The sequence below is a fragment of the Salvelinus sp. IW2-2015 genome, unplaced genomic scaffold, assembly GCF_002910315.2.
Source record: "Salvelinus sp. IW2-2015 unplaced genomic scaffold, ASM291031v2 Un_scaffold16518, whole genome shotgun sequence".
In the NCBI taxonomy this organism is placed as follows: domain Eukaryota; kingdom Metazoa; phylum Chordata; class Actinopteri; order Salmoniformes; family Salmonidae; genus Salvelinus; species Salvelinus sp. IW2-2015.
In genome coordinates, this window is record NW_019957624.1 from 184,928 (window position 1) to 208,175 (window position 23,248).

The 23,248-nt window shown below is 42.8% G+C and overlaps 2 protein-coding genes across 2 annotated transcripts in view; both read left to right on the plus strand.

The window, feature by feature from the left end:
• Positions 1 to 7,996, plus strand: part of LOC112080812 (RAB11-binding protein RELCH homolog) — a 103,433-nt gene extending 95,437 nt beyond the window's left edge. The window contains 1 exon segment of the mRNA XM_070442721.1: positions 6,826 to 7,996. Within this exon segment, the coding sequence (XP_070298822.1) occupies positions 6,826 to 6,946 (121 nt within the window). The 3' untranslated portion in view covers positions 6,947 to 7,996.
• Positions 7,997 to 11,831: 3,835 nt separating this feature from the next.
• Positions 11,832 to 23,248, plus strand: part of LOC112080814 (tumor necrosis factor receptor superfamily member 11A) — a 27,120-nt gene continuing 15,703 nt past the window's right edge. Inside the window, exons 1-3 of the mRNA XM_070442722.1 lie at positions 11,832 to 12,137; positions 22,018 to 22,093; positions 22,744 to 22,873. Coding sequence (XP_070298823.1) covers positions 12,063 to 12,137; positions 22,018 to 22,093; positions 22,744 to 22,873 — 281 coding nt within the window. The 5' untranslated portion in view covers positions 11,832 to 12,062. The remainder of the gene's footprint in view (positions 12,138 to 22,017; positions 22,094 to 22,743; positions 22,874 to 23,248) is intronic.

Sequence of the window (23,248 nt, forward strand, 5' to 3'; positions counted from 1 at the left end):
CTCTACCCCCCTCATCCATTCTAAGCCTACCAGCTATAATTTAAATATTTGCATACCGTCACTTTAGATGAGAGAATGGCTTTCTTCCAATTTACTCCCCCTCCACCTCTGTCTTTCGTCTGTTGTTATGTGTCTCTCTCAGTTCTCCCCCTCTCTGCTCGTTCTCCTTCGTTCTCTCTCTCGTTCTCTCTTCTCTCTTTCTCTCTCTCTTGCTCATACCAGGGACCAGCTAATCTCAAATGCAAATTCTTGTAATTGTATTTTTTTTCTAGGTGTGAGAGGGGGGGGTAAATATTTCCTGGAAAGCATTCCTCGGAACTTGAGAAAAGGAAATCTTTCTAATTCCATGCTCCAGGAAACACAGAGCCCGACTGAGACGGAGTTGGACTTTCTAAATTACTGTAGTCATATTCCAGGATTCCGTGAAACTTTCTTCAGATAACGATGATCCAAAGAACCAGGGACGTGTTGTATGAGTGATATCTGATATAAAGAAAGATATACTCTCTGTTTTGTATATAAACCTGTTCATTGATTTGCTGCTATTTGTTCCTGTTAAACAGTTATAAGCCTACCTTCAATGTAAGTTATTTTCTATGTCAAGTAAAAATTACTATTTAATTTCCCCCCCACCTTTATTTAACCGGGTAGGCCAGTAGAACAAGTTCTCTCCATTTCAAACTGCCGAACTGGCCAAAGATAAGCAAAGGAGTGCGACACAAACAACAAACACAGAGTTCACATAACTAAACAAACGTACAGTCATAACACAATTGAAAAAGTCCTTAGTTATACATGGTGTGCAATGTAGTAAGATTAGAGGTAAACATAATATGCCAATGTGGCCGAAATAGTTAGAATTGAGCAATTAAACCTGGAGGATATACAGATGTGCAGAAGACTGAATGTGCAAGTAGAGATACTGCGGTTGGCAAAGGAGCAAATTAAAAACAATATGGGTGAAGGTAGTTGGGTGGGGCTATTTACAGGTGCAATGATCAAGAAGCTGCTCATACAAGCTGGATGCTTAAAGTTAGTGGAGGATTTCAGTGATTTTGCAATTCGTTCCAGTCATTGGCAGCAGAAGAACGTGAAGGAAAAGGCAGCAAAGGTGAGTTGGCTTGGGGGTGACCTTTTTGGGAGTTGGCTTTGGAGCACGTGCTACAGTGGTGCGCTGTGGTTATCAGTGATCTGAGATAAGGCAGGGCTTTACCTAGCAAAGAACTTAAGGATGACCTGGAGCCAGTGGGTGTGTGCGACAGAATGGCACTGTGTAGCGCATCCAATTTTCTGAGTAGCTGTTGGAGGCTTATTTTGTAAATTGACATCGCCGAAGTAAGATCGTAGGACCAGTCGTTTACGAGCGTGTATGGTTTATCCAAGCAATTCGTTCCAAGTCATTGGCAGCAGAGAACCGAAGAGAAAAGGCGGCAAAGGAGGAGTGGCTTTGGAAAGGGCTTTGGGTTTTCCTTCCCTTCATGATGAGACCTTTACAATGACCACTAATGGGACGTATTGTTTTTCAGTTAGTAACACTGGAAGTGCTTCACTTCTGTTCTGTTTTTGCCCCCCTCTCTCTGGCCCCTTTCCCGCTAGCCTCGCTTAGTAAGGCAGGGGCCTACTACAGTTAGCAGAGTGGCAATGTAGGAGCTGGAACTGACTAGCGTAGCAAATTAAATGTTTCAACTTAAACTCTGAACATATCGCTAACACACAACATGCACAGTTCGAAGCCTTCATTCAGCCTTAATACCAAAACACAGCTAACGGCCACAGAGCCATCTGCCTGTTCCTGTGTCTGTCTAGCCTGTGTCTGTCTGGCTAAACATTGCCCAAAAGGCCAATGCCAAGTGATTTATTGGGCATTTCGGCAAAAAAGCCTCCAACCCACCCCCCTAAATTCTGCTACAAGGCAACCCACTTACACAAGGCGAGGAGTAAAACCTGGACAACCAGGAAAGGGCAAGGAAAGGTTTCCATTAATCACATGGCTCGTGGTCCTGCCACACTCGGAATGTGACTGTGTGTTTTCCGCCATTAGAAGTGACCACAGTGGGCTGGACTCGGCTCAAAAAGGGTTCTTTATCCTGTTTGCAGGTGTCACTGGCAAGCGCACACACACACACACACACACACACACACACACACACACACCACACCCCCCTAAAGGGCACCAGAGAGCGGTAGAAACAGTAGAAGGGAATCATGTGGTGCGACTTGAAGCAATTTCAAATAAAATAAAAATGTTATTAGTCACATGCACCGATAAACAGGTGTAGACCTTACAGTGAAACGCTGAATACACAACAGGTGTAGACCTTACAGTGAAATGTGATACAACAGTGTAGTAGACCTTACAGTGAAATGCTGATACAACAGGTGTAGACTTACAGTGAAATGCTGAATACAACAGGTGTAGACCTTACAGTGAAACGCTGAATACAACAGGTGTAGACCTTACAGTGAAATGCTTACTTACGACCCCTAACCAACAACGCAGCTAAACAAAAAATACAGATAAGAAAAAAAAAAAGTAATTCAAGAGCAGCAGTAACAATAACAATAGCGAGACTATATACAGGGGGGCAGCGTTTAGTTGATGTAATATGTACATGTAGGTAGAGTTATTTAAAGTGACTATGCATAGATGATAACAGAGTAGCGGTGGTGTAAAAGGAGGGGGGGGGGGGGGGGCAATGCAAATAGTCCTGGGTAGGCATTTGATTAGCTGTTCAGGAGTCTTATGGCTTTGGGGGTAGAAGCTGTTTAGAAGTCTCTTGGACCTGCTGCGTGCTTTGGAAACAGACATGATCTTCTGACTCGCCACAACAACACTTTAAGTAAGTTAAATAAAAACACAGGACCCCAAGTCATCATTCACCAAAGTTTCACCAAAGGCTTAAAGCCTCCTCCTGACACACTGCAAACACAGCTAAGCTCTTAGGGAAATCAGCCACTCTCACAAATACCAGCATGGTCCCACTAGGTTCCCATTCCTACACCACGGTACACGGTTCTCAACTACATCAATTATTTTGTCCACCTGGTGAGTAGTACAGCAACAAGTTTAAATATTAAAGGGAATATGCTAATACTGTTCTGTGTGAGGGGTGGGGACAGGGTGGATACATTGACAGGAGAGCACAAAGCTTCACACATCACTCCCTACAGTACACTGTATACTGGTGCAAGGACTCTGTAACATGGTTTCAGAGTCTGTCCCAGCTAGTGATTTGGAATCCTGGACAGACAAAGGGACATAAAGCTCTTTGAAGTTCTAGAAGTTGCGGCTGTGTGTGAAAGATGAGGGGGATTCTGTGTATTTACCAAGGTTTATTACTCTGAACACCTGCTGAAACCTTGAGCTCTGTATTAAAAGGATGTTTTTACTACATATACACACACAATAATCACCATAAGCAGGTGTACATGAGTACACAATTGTTTATTTTTGTTTATTAATTTCATGACACCAATTTCAAATGTACATAATAATATGGGTCCCGCCTTCATTTCCAGTGTATCATACAGCTTACTTGTAGTAGAGCATAACATGCTAATTAAAATGATCCAAAGAGAAAATAACTCAACAAAAATTAAACAGCCACTTTAGAAATAACCACCAGAGACATGAAAGACGCAGAGGCAGAACGAGACAAAAGGAGAGAGTGAGAAGTGAGCGAGTGAGAGGATGGATGGAGGGGATTAAGAAGACTATTAGTGTTCTTCCTTTGCCTCATTTCCACAGAAAAACAACAAAATCCAATGAAAGGTAGTGATGTGGATGTACATCTCCATAATAAAGACTGAAATCAAACAGATATAAAGAGAAAGTAAAAAAACACTGAAGTGCAAGATTTCTTGGAGAAATTAAGTCTAAATTCATAATTAATATCAAAACAACGAGAGACGTGATGAAATACAACAGACATTTTCACTTCAAGTAGGCAATTCCCAGAGCCATGAAACATACAGACGTCAGTTAGTTAGCTACTCCTCTCCATGTTGACACAAAGGTTCGGAACAATCACATTCTGACAAAGAACGCCACTAAAATCTAACTAGACTGGAACGTTCAGAAAGCTTTTGGTGCCAACATAAGGCACCTGTAAAAATTCCAAAACAAACCCAGTTGGCCAAATCTTAGTGGCTGTATCTCAATAGTATATAATGAATTTTCTCCTTGAGACAAGGAGAGGAAACCACTTCAGACTATTGACATACACCTGGGACCTGATCAAATATGTAAAAAAGGGCACCCTTCCTTCCTTCCTCCTAGGGCTCAGTGCTGTCCCCCGTCCAGTCAGGGAGGAGTGAAGGCTGCATTCAGAAGGCGTTCGAGCAGAGACCCTGATCTGGCCCATCGTTGGAGCCTGGGCTGGCGCTCGCACACAATGGAGCTCATGGGATATGTAGTGGGCTTGCTGCTAGGCGGTTCGGCGGCGGAAGGAGGATCACTTCTTTCTCTGGAAAACGTTGGCCAGCATGCGCCGGACGTGGTCAGCTGACCCATCTTACTCAGGAACTTGGTCTTGGCGTCTTCCCCAACCAGACTGGCAGCGATGGACACAGATCTACAGGAACAGAAACATACACAGTTTGAACACATGTAAATATGTATTAGCATCATCACTGGTCCACAGATATACAGATACAGTATATGGTTATATTGATGATAGCATGTACAATGGAATATAGATTATATTATATAGTGCACACTGGGATATAGATTATACTATATAGTGCACACTGGGAATATTAGATATATTTATATAGTGCACACTGGGATATAGATTAATTATTAGTGCACACTGGATATAGATTATATTATATAGTGCACACTGGGATATATAGATTATATTATATTATTTAGTGCACACTGGATATAGAATTATTAGTCACACTGGGTAGATTATATATTTAGTGCACACTGGGATATAATATATTATATATGTGCACACTGGGATATAGATTATATTATTTAGTGCACACTGGGATATAGATTTAATATTTATAGTGCACACTGAGGATATAGATTATATTATATAGTGGCACACTGGGATATAGATTATATTATTAGTGCACACTGGTAATAGATTAATATTATATGCACACTGGGATATAGATTATATATGCACACTGGGATATTAGATATATATATAGTGCACACTGGGATATAGATATTATTATACATATATAGTGCACACTGGATATAGATTATATTATATAGTGCACACTGGGATAGATTATATTATGCACACTGGGAATATAAAGATTATATATATTATAGTGCACACTGGGATATAGTAGATTATATACTGCACACTGGGATATAGATTATATATATAGTGCACACTGGGAATAGATTATATTATATAGTGCACACTGGGATAATTATTAGATTATTATTATATTAGCTGCACACTGGGATATAGTTATTATATAGTGCACACTGGGATAAGATTTATTATATAGTGCACACTGGGAAAGATTATATTATATAGTGCACACTGGGATATACGATTTATATTATTAGTGCACACTGGGATATAGATTAATTATATAGTGCACACTGGGATATAGATTATATTATATAGTGCACACTGTGGGATATAGATTATATTATATTAGTGTGCACACTGGGATATAGATTATATATATATATGCACACTGGGATATGATATTATATTTGTGCACACTGGGATATAGATTATATTATATAGTCACACTGGTGGATTATTTTATATAGTTAATATTATTGTTAGATTATTTAATAATTATAGTGCACACTGGGGATATAATAATATTATTTATATGCACACTGATGGATAATAGATTATTATATCTACATATCAGTACACACTGGGATATAGATTATATAACTATTATGCACACTGGGATATAAGATTTAATATCATGTGCACACTGGGATATAGATTATATTATATAGACACTGGGATATATAGATTATATAGGCACACTGGGATATAGATTATATTATATAGTACACACTGGGGAATAGATTATATATATACTGCACACTGGGATAAGATTATATTATATTAGCACACACTGGAGAAGATATAATATAATATGTACACACTGGATAAAGATTATATATTTAGTGCACACTGGGATATAGATTATATTATATAGTAACACTGGGATATAATTATATACTATAAGTGCACACTGGGATATAGATTATACTTATTTAGTGCACACTGGATATAGATGATTTATATAGTACACACTGGGATATAGATTATTTATATAGTGCACACGGGATATAGATATTATATATTAGTGCACACTGGGATAAATTATATATTATAGTACACACCTGGGATATAGATATATACTTATATTAATGACACTGCGCGTTATAGATGGGTATAATTATAATAACTATATAATATAATCTATATCCCAGTGTGCACTAAATAGTATAATCTATATCCCAGTGTGCACTAAATAGTATAATCTATATCCCAGTGTGCACTAAATAATATAATCTATATCCCAGTGTGCACTATATAATATAATCTATATCCCAGTGTGCACTATATAATATAATCTATATCCCAGTGTGCACTATATAATATAATCTATATCCCAGTGTGTACTATATAATATAATCTATATCCCAGTGTGCACTATATAGTATAATCTATATCCCAGTGTGCACTATATAATATAATCTATATTCCATTGTACATGCTATCATCAATATAACCATATACTGTATCTGTATATCTGTGGACCAGTGATGATGCTAATACATATTTACATGTGTTCAAACTGTGTATGTTTCTGTTCCTGTAGATCTGTGTCCATCGCTGCCAGTCTGGTTGGGGAAGACGCCAAGACCAAGTTCCTGAGTAAGATGGGTCAGCTGACCACGTCCGGCGCCATGCTGGCCAACGTTTTCCAGAGAAAGAAGTGATCCTCCTTCCGCCGCCGAACCGCCTAGCAGCAAGCCCACTACATATCCCATGAGCCTCCATTGTGTGCGAGCGCCAGCCCAGGCTCCAACGATGGGCCAGATCAGGGTCTCTGCTCGAACGCCTTCTGAATGCAGCCTTCACTCCTCCCTGACTGGACGGGGGACAGCACTGAGCCCTAGGAGGAAAGGAAGGAAGGGTGCCCTTTTTTACATATTTGATCAGGTCCAGGGTGTATGTCAATAGTCTGAAGTGGTTTCCTCTCCTTGTCTCAAGGAGAGAAATTCATTATTATACTATTGAGATACAGCCACTAAGATTTGGCCAACTGGGTTTGTTTTGGAATTTTTACAGGTGCCATGTTGGCACCAAAAGCTTTCTGAACGTTCCAGTCTAGTTAGAATTTTAGTGGCGTTCTTTGTCAGAATGTGATTGTTCCGGAACCTTTGTGTCAACATGGAGAGGAGTAGCTAACTAACTGACGTCTGTATGTTCATGGCTCTGGGGAATTGCCTACTTGAAGTGAAAATTGTCTGTTGTATTTCATCACGTCTCTCGTTGTTTTGATATTAATTAATGATTTAAGACTTAATTCCTCCAAAGAAATCTGCACTTCAGTGTTTTATTACTTTCTCTTTATTCTGTTTTGATTTCAGTCTTATTATGGAGGATGTACATCCACATCACTACCTTTCATTGGATTTGTTGTTTTTCTGTTGGAAATGTGAGGGCAAAGAGAACACTAATAGTCTTCCTTAATCCCTCCATCCATCTCTCACTCTCTCTCTCACTCTGACTCTCACTCTCACTCTCTCCTTTTCTGTCTCGTTCTGCCTCTGCGTGTTTCAGTGTCTCTGGTGGTTATTTTCTAAAGTGGCTGTTTAATTTTTGTTGAGTTATTTTCTCTTTGGGATCATTTTAATTACATGTTATGCTCTACAAGTAAGCTGTATGATACACTGAAATGAAGGCGGGACCCATATTATTATGTACATTTGAAATTGGTGTCATGAAATAATAAAACACAAAATAAACAATTGTGTACTCATGTACACCTGCTTATGGTGATTATTGTGTGTGTATATGWATGTAAAAACATCCTTTTTAATACAGAGCTCAAGGTTTCAGCAGGTGTTCAGAGTAATAAACCTTGGTAAATACACAGAATCCCCCCTCATCTTTCACACACAGCCGCAACTTCTAGAAACTTCAAAGAGCTTTATGTCCCTTTGTCTGTCCAGGATTCCAAAGTTCACTAGCTGGGACAGACTCTGAAACCATTTACAGAGTCCTTGCACCAGTATACAGTGTACTGTAGGGAGTGATGTGTGAAGCTTTGTGCTCTCCTGTCAATGTATCACCCTGTCCCCACCCCTCACACAGAACAGTATTAGCATATTCCCTTTAATATTTAACTTGTTGCTGATAACTCACCAGGTGGACAAATAATTGATGTAGTTGAGAACCGTGTACCGTGTGGGTAGGAATGGAACCTAGTGGGACCATGCTGGTATTTGTGAGAGTGGCTGATTTCCCTAAGAGCTTAGCTGTGTTTGCAGTGTGTCAGAGGAGGCTTTAAGCCTTTGGTGAAACTTTGGTGAATGATGACTTGGGGTCCTGTGTTTTTATTTAACTTACTACAGTGTTTGTGTGGCGAGTCAGAAGATCATGTCTGTTTCCAAAGCACGCAGCAGGTCCAAGAGACTTCTAAACAGCTTCTACCCCCAAGCCATAAGACTCCTGAACAGCTAATCAAATGCCTACCCAGACTATTTGCATTGCCCCCACCCCCCCCCCCCCTTCTACACCCCCGCTACTCTGTTATCATCTATGCATAGTCACTTTAATAACTCTACCTACATGTACATATTACATCAACTAAACGCTGCCCCCCTGTATATAGTCTCGCTATTGTTATTTTACTGCTGCTCTTCAATTACTTTTTCTTTTATTTCTTATCTGTATTTTTTTGTGTTAGCTGCGTTGTTGGTTAGGGGCTCGTAAGTAAGCATTTCACTGTAAGGTCTACACCTGTTGTATTCAGCGTTTCACTGTAAGGTCTACACCTGTTGTATTCAGCATTTCACTGTAAGGTCTACACCTGTTGTATTCAGCGTTTCACTGTAAGGTCTACACCTGTTGTATTCGGTGCATGTGACTAATAACATTTTATTTTATTTGAAATTGTCTTCAAGTCGCAACCACATGATTCCCTTCTACTGTTTCTACCGCTCTCTGCCCTTTAGGGGGGTGTGTGTGTGTGTGTGTGTGTGTGTGTGTGTGTGTGTGTGTGTGCGCTTGCCAGTGACACCTGCAAACAGGATAAAGAACCCTTTGAGCCGAGTCCAGCACTGTGGTCACTTCTATGGCCGAAAACACACAGTCACATTCCGAGTGTGGCAGACCACGAGCATGTATTAATGGAAACCTTCCTTGCCCTTTCCTGGTTGTCCAGGTTTTACTCTCCCTTTGTAAGTGGGTTGCCTGTAGCAGAAATTAGGGTGGGTGGAGGCTTATTTGCCGAACATGCCCAATAAATCACTTTGCATTGGCCTTTTGGGCAATGTTTAGCCAGACAGACACAGGCAGACAGACACAGACACAGGCAGATGGCTCTGTGGCGTTAGCTGTGTTTGGTATTAGAGGCTGAACTGAAGCCTTGAACTGTGCATGTTGTGTGTTAGCGATATGTTCAGAGTTTAAGTTGAAACATTTAATTGCTACGCTAGTCAGTTCCAGCTCCTAATTGCCACTCTGCTAACTGTAGATAGGCCCTGCCTACTAAGCGAAGGCTTACGGGAAGGGCCAGAGAGAGGGGGGCAAAAACAGAACAGAGTGAAGCACTTCCAGTGACTAACTGAAAACAAATACGTCTCCATTTAGTGTCATTGTAAAGGTCTCATCAATGAGAGACAAGCTCCAAAGCCAACTCCTCCTTTGCCGCCTTTCCTTCCGGTTCTCTGCTGCCAATGACTGGAACGAATTGCTGATAAACATACCCTCGTAAAACTGACTGTCCTACCGATCCTTGACTTCGGCGATGTCATTTACAAAATAGCCTCCAACACTACTCAGCAAATTGGATGCAGTCTATCACAGTGCCATTGTCGCCACACCCACTGGCTCCAGGTCATCCTTAAGTCTTTGCTAGGTAAAGCCCTGCCTTATCTCAGATCACTGGTAACCACAGCAGCACCCACCTGTAGCACGTGCTCCAAAGCCAACTCCCAAAAAGGTCACCCCCAAAGCCAACTCACCCTTTGGCTGCCTTTCCTTCCAGTTCTCTGCTGCCAATGACTGGAACGAATTGCAAAAATCACTGAAATCCCTCACTAACTTTAAGCATCAGCTGTCAGAGCAGCTTACTGATCATTGCACCTGTAAATAGCCCACCCAACTACCTCATCCCCATATTGTTATTTAATTTGCTCCTTTGCACCCCAGTATCTCTACTTGCACATTCATCTTCTGCACATCCTGTATATCCCTCCAGTGTTTAATTGCTAAATTCTAACTATTTCGCCACTATGGCCTATTTATTGTCTTACCTCCCTAATCTTACTACATTTGCACACACTGTATATAGACTTTTCAATTGTGTTATTGACTGTACGTTTGTTTAGTCTATGTGCAACTCTGTGTTGTTGTTTGTGTCGCACTCCTTTGCTTTATCTTGGCCAGGTCGCAGTTGTAAATGAGAACTTGTTCTCAACTGGCCTACCTGGTTAAATAAAGGTGGGGGGRAAAATTATAATAGTAATTTTTATTGACATAGAAAATAACTTACATTGAAGTGTAGGCTTATAACTGTATAACAGGAACAATAGCAGCAAATCATATACAGTATATACAAACAGAGAGTATATCTTTCTTTATATCAGATATCACTCATACAACACATCCCTGGTTCTTTGGATCATCGTTATCTGAAGCAAAGTTTCACGGAATCCTGGAATGACCTACAGTAATTAGAAGTCCAACTCCGTCTCAGTCGGCTCTGTGTTCCTGGAGCATGGAATTAGAAGATTTCCTTTTCTCAAGTTCCAGAGAATGCTTCCAGGAAATATACCCCCCCCTCTCACACCTAGAAAAAAATACAATTACAAGAATTTGCATTTGAGATTATGCTGGTCCCTGGTATGAGAGAGAGAGAGAAAGAGAGAGAGAGAACGAGAGAGAGAACGAGAGAACGAGAGAGRGGGAGAACGAGAGAGAGAGAACGAGAGACAGAGGTAGGAGGGGTGAGTAAATGTGAAGAAAGCCATTCTTCTAATCTAAAGTGACGGTTATGCAAATATTAAATTATAGCTGGAGGCTTAGAATGGATGCAGGAGGGGTAGAGCTGAGAGTGGAGTACAGACAGGCGAACAGAGGGAGGTGAGGTGGGAGAGAGAGAGAGAGAGAGAGAGGATAAATGAGGCTGGTACAAAGGGTCCACAAATACCACTCACTCATTTTGTTACACATATCACATACCCACCAGCCAAGGGGTCTGAACTTTTATGGCACAATAGGTATTGTGTTTACCCTATGAATGTAGGGTCAGTGGTTCAAACCTTATAATATCACCCCTAAATCTCTATATTACTAGGTTTGTGCATTGTTTTCATTGCAATGAATACACTACAGCACTCACCACAGAATGTCATGTTAGTTGAAGACAGTGGAGAGGAAGAGACAGCCTAGATGTATGAAGTTATGTGGATTTAGATGGTTTATATGGATTCATTTAAATGTGAAAGCACATTACTTTAAAGCATCTCACACATGTCTGAGGCAATCAAAACACACACACGGAGGGGGGTTACAAGGGCATAGGAGGAGTTTAGACTCTCTCTCCCCTAGTAAGCTTACTCTGTTTTCACAAGCTTGCTCAGACAAGAGGCTGCTCACTCCAGAGTGCATTGGTGAGGAGAGAGGAGAGCAGAGCGTGCATTACCGGGCATGCGGAGCGAGAATGATATACGGTCTGGAGGCTCCTTGCAGTTCCCTCAAAGATCCCCAGCCTTACAGACAAACCACACTGATTCCTTTGAATGTCGACAATATCCATCATCCTAAATCTGTACAAGACAACTGGCTTTCTTCTCTTTTCTGGTGTGTGAATAATCAGGAGAAATGAGAGTTCACTTCTCCACCAGTTGGATATTTCAAGGCTGGATCATCCATCTGGTTCTCACTCTGTGCGCACAGGTAAGTCAAACATGCATACATCAAATAAGTGCTGCATATAGAATAGATTGATTGTGTATTCTGGATATTGACACTAGCCATTGCAAGACAACTGTTTTAGTTGATGTATCAAACGTTTTCTGTCCTCTAGATCTAGCCTACACTGTGATTTTTTTTTGTTGAGTTGTTTTAACTAAATATTATGAATTAAGTAACTGGTTCCACATGCTTTCTTTGTTTACTCAACTCTTTGGTCAAAGTGTTACCTGAGCTTAACATTTTTAGTTGGCCCAATCTAAGCTCCTATATGAGAAAATGTAGGCAAAAATTATAAAATTATGTGTCTTTGCTTAAATTGACTGGTATGTTCATTCAACTAGAAATTATTATTTCGGCATCTTAACTAAAATAGAAGTTACACACAGTGCTTTTATACATACAATGTTTTCAATTTACACATTTGACTTACATGATTACATTGTGCATGTTCATTTATACAATTATTACTCAACATGTCCTCATCTGGGATTTGAACTCACAACCTCTTGGTTCACAGCATTCCAATCTTCCTGCATTGCAGCCATGTCTATGTCAATAACTGATTGAACTTGTACTGCTACAATTTACACTTCGAAGTAAATCCCAGCTCTATTAAAAACACACTGAAGAAAAACTACTACATTTACCACAGTGATTCAGGAGTAACATTAAAACATAATAATATGCACCAGCAACATTAGACAACTAGACTGAAAACCTCAAATTGTTGAAATAAGTCAATCAAATCAATRGTGAGAGAATAGACGGATGAACTGATAACTGACACAGCCATGGTGGCGTAGCAGGACGCTCGGATTGCGTTGAACTGAGGTTGTGAGTTCAAATCACAGATGAGGACATGTTTGAATAATAATTATTGTATAAATGAACATGCACAATGTAATCATGTATGTCAAGGTGTGTCAAATTTGTAAATGTAAAACATTGTATGTTAAAAGCACTGTTACTATAACTACTTGCAAAGCCTTCTTTAGTTCAAATGCCCAAACAATAATTCATAGTTGAACGAACATGTGAGACAACTTGAGCAAAAGCATAATTTTAGATTGACTGAATTTTTGGGCCAAAGATTTCTCAAGTTGGAGCTAATTTTGGGCAACGATTTTTTTGGGGGGTCAGGTAACACTTGGACCGACAAGTTTAGTAAACAAATAAAAAGGCTGTGGAAGCAGTTACTTGTTAATAATTAGTTGAAACAACTAGATTTGTGTGTGTGCTTGTTGTTGCACAGTTTCCATCCAGCCATTGTTATTGTTCTGGTGGAGTTGACAGATAAATATACATTGAAAGAAATGTTTATGTTCCAGCGATGACTGGAAACAGTTATGTTTGGGTCGTGTCCACACGCTCCCGCCCCTCTCCCGGTCCCGGTAAACCTCAGAAGCCACATCAAACTGGATGCATTCTTGCTGGCCTTGTTTTTTACCGGACGTTCTCGTTTCCATTCCAATGCATCGTGATGGGTTATGGTTGTGGGAATGACGAAGATATGGTTATAGCCTGTTATTGGTGTGGTTATATGGGTGTACAGTAGGTTATAGCCTGTTATTGGTGTGGTTATATGGGTGTACAGTAGGTTATTGCCTGTTATTGGTGTGGTTATATGGGTGTACAGTAGGTTATAGCCTGTTATTGGTGTGGTTATATGGGTGTACAGTAGGTTATAGCCTGTTATTGGTGCGGTTATATGGGTGTACAGTAAGTTATAGTCTGTTATTGGTGTGGTATATGGGTGTACAGTAGGTTATAGTCTATTATTGGTGTGGTTATATGGGTGTACAGTAGGTTATAGTCTGTTATTGGTGTGGTTATATGGGCATATAGTAGGTTATAACCTGTTATTGGTGTGGTATATGGGTGTACAGTAGGTTATAACCTGTTATTGGTGTGGTTATTAGGATGAGGGTATGACATTCCTTATAAAGACATGCTCTGTTTTGGCACTGTTCAGATAGATGAAAAGTGTATTTTGCATACAGAAAGCCTCATCAAATTGGGGAAATAGGCAGTGATTTGGTCAGAAGATTAAAGATTTTATGTCCATTCTTGGTATGTTATTGTTAAGTTCTTTAGGTTCACTGTGTCCTGGTGGAAGTATGTATGTGGTTGAGGTCTATTTGGTTGGCACCAAAGATGTAACTGCAGGCTTGGCTTGGCTGGAGGCCCCTCACACAGCCCCTTAGTCACTGTGTGTGTGTGTGTGTGTGCATGTGCGTGCGCGCGTGTGTGTGTGTGTGTGTTTGGCTTCTGTCTTGTAACTGTAAGTCAGAATCATGTGGGTTTGACTGGGAGATTAAGGAGGTTTTCGCTTCCCTGTTTTCCCCCATCCTGCAGGTTTATGTCGCAACTTTCTGAGCAATGGGCTGCATGACAGATGTAGCATTGAGAAATACAGGAACTACAGTTGCGGTCAAATACATTGGCAGCCTTGTACTTTGCAATGGAGCAGCAGAATGTTCTGTTTACTGTCCACATCAAGAGATTAACAGACAGTTATTTAGACAGAGATAGTGCTTCTAAATAGCTGTTCCATGGTTTGTTAACCAATAGTAAAATGTTTGAAAGTCATAATTTATGTCACTTGCTCATTAGCATGAAAAGACATGAGATTATCATGCAGTAACTTCGCTGAGTACCTTAGAGGTAACTGCCAACATATAGGAAGCAGCAACAAAAACTGTCTCAATTGGGTGTTGGGTCACCACGAGCCGCCAAAACAGTTTCAGTGTGCCTTGGCATACAGTACCAGTCAAAAGTTTGGAAACACCTACTCATTCCAGGGTTTTTCTTTATTTTTTACTATTTTCTACATTGTAGAATAATAGTGAAGACATCAAAACTATGAAATAACACATATTGAATAATTTAGTAACCAAAAAAGTGTTAAACAAATCAAAATATATTTGATATGTGAGATTCTACAAAGTAGACATTATTTGCCTTGATGACAGCTTAAAGTAGTCAGCTGGAATGCATTTCAATTAACAGATGTGCCTTGTTAATTTGTGGAATGTCTTTCCTTCTTAATGGGTTTGAGCCAATCAGTTGTGTTGTGACAAGGTAGGGGTGGTATACAGAACATAACCCTATTTGGTAAAAGACCAAGACCATATTATGACAAGAACAGCTCAAATAAGCAAAGAGAAATGACAGTCCATCATTACATGAAGGTCAGTCAATTCAGACAATTTCAAGAACTTTGAAAGTTTCTTCAAGTGCAGTCGCAAAAACCATCAAGCGCTATGATGAAACTGACTCTCATGAGGACCGCCACAGGACAGGAAGACCCAGAGTCTCCTCTGCTGCAGAGGATAAGTTCATTAGAGTTACCAGCCTCAGAAATTGCAGCCCAAATAAATGCTTCGACAGGTGAGGGGATTCCAAGTGAGAACATTGGAGAGCATCGGCGATTACGTCGGGTTAACTGGGTGTCAGGATTGGGGACTGCGTGAGATGCCGGCCTCATTGGTCGGATATTGGTAATGCCAAAGTAAATGCGCGAGCTGACTAGCTAGAGGGCAGCCAGGAAGGAGAGGGACTGGCTTGATCGGTAAGAAGTATAGCTGAGCCATCGGACAGCTGTTTTAGGAGCTTGGTGGGAATGGCTGTGGTGGGCCGTTTGGTCTGGAGTGGAGTTCCGACTTGAATTTTGGGTTTGATTTCTGTGTAGTGGTCGCAAGCCGATTTGGGGGGATGCTTTTGTGTAGACGCAGGAGGGTAGGCGTAAGCGATGAGGGGTCCGCAGTGGCGTGGGTCCCAACCATGGAAGCAGGGAGAGGAGGTGTGTGATGGTGTGGGGTGCTGGTTGGATGGGTCAGGTGTCAGTGAGTGTCGGATTGTGTAGTAGGTGGGCAAGGGTGAGCTTTCACTGTATGTGACGAAATGTCTGACCGACAGCCCACGAGTTGTAGAAGGAACCGAGAAATAAGTTGTTGTGTAACTTATACTTGAGAGTGGTATAATTAGTCGTGGGAGAAGTGGAGGAAGTGACTAGTGGTGTCATGTCTTTAGTGGTGTAATAAAGTGGATAGGTCTATGTTCTTAGAGAAGTTTCTGAAAAGCACTGGCCAGTTAACTTTCATGTGAGATGTGAGGTTGGCCAGGAGTCAGGTGGCCTGTGAAGAGGTTGGCCAGAAGGGTCAGACGTTGTTCCTGTGAACGAGAGTTGGCCAGGAGTCAGGGTTGCCTGGAAGGAGGTGGCCAGCCGAGTGATGTGCTTAGGTTCGATAGGTGCCTGTGAAAGTGTGCCGGTAGGTTGTGCCGAGGAGTGCCAGATCGGGTTTGCCTGTGAGAGGTTCCAAGGAGGACGTTGCCCAACCGCTTAGCTCAGCGGTGCGTTGGTGCTGCGTCCTCCGTTGGCATTCATCAAGGTACGCCTCTGGCCAGGCGACGATCTGCGGTCTGCCCTGCTGCATGCCGACGGCAGCTCGTAAGGTCAGGGGTCGGGTTTGCCTGTGAAGGGAGGTGGCCAGGGAGCTCGGGGTTCTTGCCTCTTGGTGACATGCGCGATCGACTCGCCTCAGGCGAGATATCAGGTTGCAGTCTTCCGTGACTGACCCGTTGCCCAGGAGCTTCGATGTGCGCTCTTCTCGCCTGTTGAATACGCGACGGGTCGTCTGGCCCAGGCCTGAGTCTAGTGGCCGATCCTCCATGAGCTGTGAAGGGACGTTGGCCAGGATCAGGTTTGCCTGTGAAGGAGGTTCCTCCACGTCGAAATGAGCACACCTCTCCTTACCACTCTGCGCCCCCTTCCGTCTCCCGCGTCGCACTCCTCTCCTCACTTCAAACCCCGTTATGGGGGGCGTGGTGCCCCAGGGTGGAGGAAGGGAGTTGCAGGAGATGGCTGGGGTTGCCGGGGTGTCCGCCCGGGGGAGTCAGGTTTAGCCTGTTGAGGGACGTTGGCCAGGAGTCAGGTTTAGCTGTTGAGGGACGTTGGCCAGGAGTCAGGTTTAGCTGTCAGGGACGTTGACCAGGAGTCAGGTTTAGCTGTGAGGACGTTGGCCAGGAGTAGGTTTAGCTGTGAGGGACGTTGGCCAGGAGTCGGTTTGCCTGTGAAGGAGGTTGCCAGGAGTCAGGGTTAGCTGTGAGGGACGGTTGGCCAGGAGTCAGGTTTAGCTGCTCGAGGGGACGTTGGCCAGGAGTCAGGTTTAGCTGTAGGGACGTTGGCCAGGAGTCCCGGGTTAGCTGGTGAGGGACGTTGGCCAGGGTCAGGTTTAGCTGTGAGGGACGTTGGCCTAGGTCGTGGGAGTCACGAGGGTCAGGTTTAGCTGTGAGGGACGTTGGCCAGGAGTCAGGTTTAGCTTGTGGGACGTTGGCCGGCGTTCAGTTTAGCTGTAGGACGTTGCCGGAGTCAGGTTTAGCTGTGAGGACGTTGGCCAGGAGTCAGGTTTAGCTGTGAGGGACGTTTGGCGCAGGAGTCAGGTTATCTGTAAGGGGACGTTGGCCAGGAGTCAGGTTTAGCTGTGAGGGACGTTGGCCAGGGGTAGGTTTAGCTGTGAGGGACGTTGGCAGGAGTCAGTTTAGCTGTGAGTGAGTTGTGCCAGGTCAGGTTTAGCTGTAGAGGGACGTTGGCCAGGAGTTCAAGGTTTAGCTGTGAGTGGACGTTGGCCGGGAGTCAGGTTTAGCTGTGAGGACGTTGGCCAGGAGTCGGTTTAGCTGTGAAGGAGGCTTGGCCAGGAGTCAGGTTTAGCTGTGAGGGACTTGCCAGGAGTCACGTTTAAGCTGTTGAGGAGCAGGAGCTGTGGGAGGTTGGCCAGGAGTCAGGGTGTTAGCTGTGAGGGACGTTGGCCAGGGAGTCAGGTTTAGCTGTAAAGGGACGTTGGCCAGGAGTCAGGTTTAAGCGTGAGGGGACGGTTGGCCCAGGAGTAGGTTTAGCTGTTGAGGGACGTTGGCCAGGAGTCAGTTAGCTGTGAAGGAGGTTGGCCAGGAGTCAGGTTATAGCTGTAAAGGGACGTTGGCCAGGAGTCAGGTTTAGCTGTGAGGGACGTTGGCCAGGATTCGGGTTTGCCTGTGAAGGAGGTTGGCCAGGAGTCAGGTTTAGCTGTGAGGGACGTTGGCCAGGAGTCAGGTTTGCCTGTGAAGGAGGTTGGCCAGGAGTCAGGTTTGCCTTTGAAGGAGGTTGGCCAGGAGTCAGAGCTTGGCGTGGCAGTTATGCAAATCAGCCAGCGTGCTGAGAAAGACTGGAATGTATCTCACATGATAGGAGATGATATGAATCAGGGATCACAGATCTCTCTCTCTCTCTCTCACTATCTCTCTCCCTCTCTCTCTTTCTTTCTCTCTTTCTTTCTTTCTTTCTTTCTTTTTCTCTCTCTCTCTTTCTCTCTCTCTCCCCCCTCTCTCCCTCTCTCACTCTCTCTCCCCCCTCTCTCTTTCTCTTTCTTTCTCTCTTTCTTTCTTTCTTTCTTTCTTTCTCTCTCTCTCTCTCTCGCTTTCTCACTCTCTCTTTCTCTATCTCTCTATTCCTCTCTTTCTCTCTCTCTCTCTCTCTCTTGGTGGGTCACAACAGAAGATAAACTCAAAGACTTTTTGATCGGTCAAATCACACACAAAAACAGTTTGGCATCCAGACAGTTTGGGAACCGCTGTCTGTATGTAACTGAACTGACTGTAGTTGCACTGTCAGTTAAAGTTAGAAAGGTTGTTTGTCTATGTTATATCCTGGCCCGTCTCTCTCTGTATAGCCTGTAATCATTTAGGGTGGATCTGGCCATGCTCTTATATATTTAGGGAATGAAAACATATTGCAACAATGTTTCATAATTATTGCCTGATGTTCGGAGGCAAGAAATACGATTCCCAGCATTCTTTTGGTTTCCTGTCCCCTTTCGCCCAGAACCACGTCTCCATTCTTCGCCCACCTCCTTTCTTTGTTTTTATCCCGCTATAAGATTGTCTTCTCTGCGGATGTATGGGAACTGTGTCCTTCTCGTCATCTCGTCTCTTCTAACACATGTTGATCATTATGACTGTGGTCACAACTGTGAGTGGCGTTCATCGTTTAAAGTTAAACAATGACTCATGTGAGACACTCTGTGGAAGTAATTAAACACTTGTTGGGATTTGTGTCATCATGTTTTTGGGGCACTGCAGACGCACAGATGAAACAGTTTATCATTGGGGGGTTTCAAAAGGTTGGTTGCAGCCAGTCAGCTGATTCRTTCTGGGATGCAGCTTAAGTTGACTTGCCTCGTTAAATAAAGGTTAAATAAATTGGCTAGAGACTTTGTTTTGTTTACTTGGTGGGTCACAAGAAAAACTCCAAGGTGAAAAGCTTTAAATTCATTTTCTTTGTGACTGGAGGACAATTGGTAGGGGCAGAGACAGAGGGAAGGGGACAGGAGTTGTGACAGTGAGACAGAGCTAATGTCAGATGCTTTAGGATGGGGTCAGTAATACTGGGCCATAGCACCCTGGGCCTGTGGTGGTGAAGATTTATAGAAATGAAGAATGAGTCGTTTTTTTACATCTGGGTTCGGTTTTCTCTCATAACACTATTACTCTGGGGGGGTATTGTATTAGCTTACCACCGTACCTCTGCCAACAGCACAGGGTGGCTAGATCACAACACCATCAGTGTTCACAGTAGAGAAGGACTAATGCTGAAGTGTTCATTATAATGTACTCCGTGCTTTAACTTCTCTGGGATATGTGGGATGCTAACGTCCCACTTGGCCAAAAGCCAGTAAAAATGCAGAGCGCCAAATTCAAATAAATTACTATAAAAATCCAACTTTCATGAAATCACACATGAAAGACACCAAATTAAAGCTACACTTGTTGTGAATCCAGCCAACATGTCTGATTTCAAAAAGGATTTACGGCGAAAGCACACCAAACGATTATGTTAGGTCAGTACATAGCCACAGAAAAACACAGCCATTTTTCCAGCCAAAGAGAGGAGTAACAAAAAGCAGAAATAGAGATAAAATGAATCACTAACCTTTGATGATCTTCATCAGATGACACTCATAGGACTTTCTGTTACCACAATACATGTAGTGTTTTGTTCGGTTAAATTCATTATTTATAATCCAAAAATCTGAGTTTAAGGTGGGACGCTACTGTCTCACTTGGCCCAAAAGCCAGAGAAAATGCAGGAGCCATATTCAAATAAAATTACTATAAAAAATTCTAACTTTCCTTAAAAACTCACACATGAAAGATACCAAATTAAAGTTACACTGGTTGTGAATCCAGCCAACATGTCACAATTCAAATAGGCTTTTCGCCGAAAACAAACGATGCTATTATCTGAGTTAGCACCATTGTAAACAAAGAGAGATAAGCATATTTCAACCCTTGCAGGCGCAACACAAAACCAGAATACAAATATAATTCATCTCCTACCTTTACGAGCTTCTGTTGTTGGCACTCCAATATGTCCCTAAACATCACAAATGCGTCCTCTGTTTGATTAATTCGTCGATTTATATCCAAAATGTCGAATTTATTGGCGCGTTTGATCCACGAAAAACACCGGTTCCAACTCGTGAAACGTGACTACAAAATATCTCAAAAGTTACCTGTAAACTTTGCCAAACAGTTCAAACTACTTTTGTAATAAAACTTAGATATTTTTTAACGTAATAATCGATAAAATTGAAAACGCGGATGATCTTGTTCAGTACAGGATTAAAAAAATCTGTAGCTAGCGTTTCTGGTCATGGCGCCTCTAACAAATAGTACAGCACATGTGACCCTGATTCAAAATGGGCTCTGTACTTCTCATTTACAAAAGAGAAAAACCTCAACCAATTTTCTAAAGACTGTTGACATCCAGTGGAAGCCGTAGGAACTGCAAGAAGGTCAATTAGAAATCTGTATTCCCAATGAAATATTATTGAAAAGAGAGTAACCTAAAAAAGAAAAAATCTGAATGGTTTGTCCTCGGGGTTTCGCTGCCTTAAATAAGTTCTGTTTATACTCACAGACATGATTCAAACAGTTTTAGAAACTTCAGAGTGTTTTCTATCGAAATTACTAACAATACGGCATATTCTATCTTCTGGGGATGAGTAGTGCAGTTGAATTTGGGATGCTTCATCCAAACTGTGAAAATGCTGCCCCCTATTCCTAGAGAAGTTAACAAAACCACTGAGGCGACTGGGGACAACCTCCCTTTTATAGCCTGGGATCATCCTGTTGACTACTTCAGGGCCTCTCTGCCAGTCCTGCTCTGCTGAAGGCAAGCACTAGGACTTTTATGCTTTGTTCTTAATGGATGACATTATGGAGTTGTAAAAACGGCTTGATTGTTAGAAACAGTTTAGTCACAATCGAGTTAGACACAGCTTTAATTCAGCAGGGCTCCTTGACAGCGAGACAAGTTTGCCCGTCCGGTAACAGCGTTGAGCATGGACAACAGTAGATAATGTGAAGAAACGTTTGCCGTGGGTATACAGGCTGTGAGCCTGGAACAGGGATGACTGTGAGAAAGTTTGCCGTCGTAAGACGTAGCCATGGAACAGGTTAAGAATGTGAGAAAGTTTGCCGTGGTAACAGGCGTGAGCCATGGAACAGGAAGAATGTGAGAAAGTTTGCCGTGGTAACAGGCGTGAGCCATGGAATGCCTTTAAGGTCYTCTTTTTCTTTCTCTCTTTCTTCGGACAGCAGGCAAGAGTTGGGCAATCCTCCTCCCTTTCCTATCCTTCCTACAGCCACCGTTAAGTCCTGACAGGCTGTCATTTCATGTGCTGAGAGCTAATAGGCTTATCATGCCTATGGATGGATGGATGAACAAACAAATGCATGAATGAGTGAATGAATGATGTTGTGCTTGGATTTACTGTCACCTTGACACAACCAGATTGATCATAGTGGTCCGTGTTTTGCCTTCCAGAGAGCCCTGTCTAGACCCACCTGTTCCCAGCAGCAGTACCTCAAAGAAAAGAGATGCTGCAGCAGTTGTGAACCAGGTAAACTACACACACGCACACACACACACACGCACACATATGCACACACACATACACACATACACATACACACACACACACACACACACATACAGTGGTTCTTCCTTTAAAAGTTTGGAGCTTATGCCGTGACCGTTTGTGGTAGATGGTGGAAGATTGTGGTAAATCGCGTCATTCTGGCAACAATGGCTGACACTTAAATTACGTGCCACAGAATTCTGCGGAACCCCGCAAGCTGTGCTGCAGTACTCCCCGCAACTTTTAAAGGAAGAAACACTGTACACACGCACACGCACGCACACACACACACACACACGCACGCGCACACGCACGCACACAAAAACATACTCCATTCCCCTCCTACATCAACAGACCACTGGAACATTGGTGTATAACTGGTGTCCAGACTAAGGGCTGAGTCAGACTGATCCGTGGCTTACGGACACCAAATTAGAACAAATTCATTTTGGTCCGTGGTCAGTGTGTGACGTATAAACTTCCCTGTTTTCTAATTGGCTAAACGGATGGTTACGTATCCGTCGGCCCGTCAAATGTACGACTCCCATTGAGAAAGCATTGGAAATCAGGTATTGGGATAATACCAGCGGGCCAGTCTGGCCTCCTCCTAACCGTCTCTCTCCCCCCCCCAGGGTTCTATGTGTTTGCAGAGTGTGCTGGATACTCTGACACAAAGTGTCGTCCGTGTGGCAGTGATGAGTACCAGCCTGACTGGACCAACGAGACCAAATGTCTGCCTCAGAAGTTCTGTGACACAGGTCAGTAGGTGACTGGGCCTTGGACTGGGTGTAGTGTGGAGTTTAGCTGGGTGACTGGGCCTTGGACTGGGTGTAGTGTGAAGTCTATCTGGGGGACTGGGCTTTGGACTGGGTGTAGTGTGGAGTCTATGAAAGAGAGGTAGGGATGTGGGAAGAGGGAGAGGGGGGAGAAGAGAGAGAGAGAGAGAGAGGAGAGAGAGAGGAGAGAGAGAAGAAGAGAGAGAGAGAGAGAGAGAGAGAGGAGAGGAGAGAGAGAGAGAGAGAGAGAGAGAGAGAGAAAGAGAGAGAGAGAGAGAAGAGAGAGAGAAAGAAAGAAAGAAAAAGAGAAGAGAAGAAAGAAGAAGAAAAGAAAGAAGAGAAAGAAAAAGAAAGAAAGAAA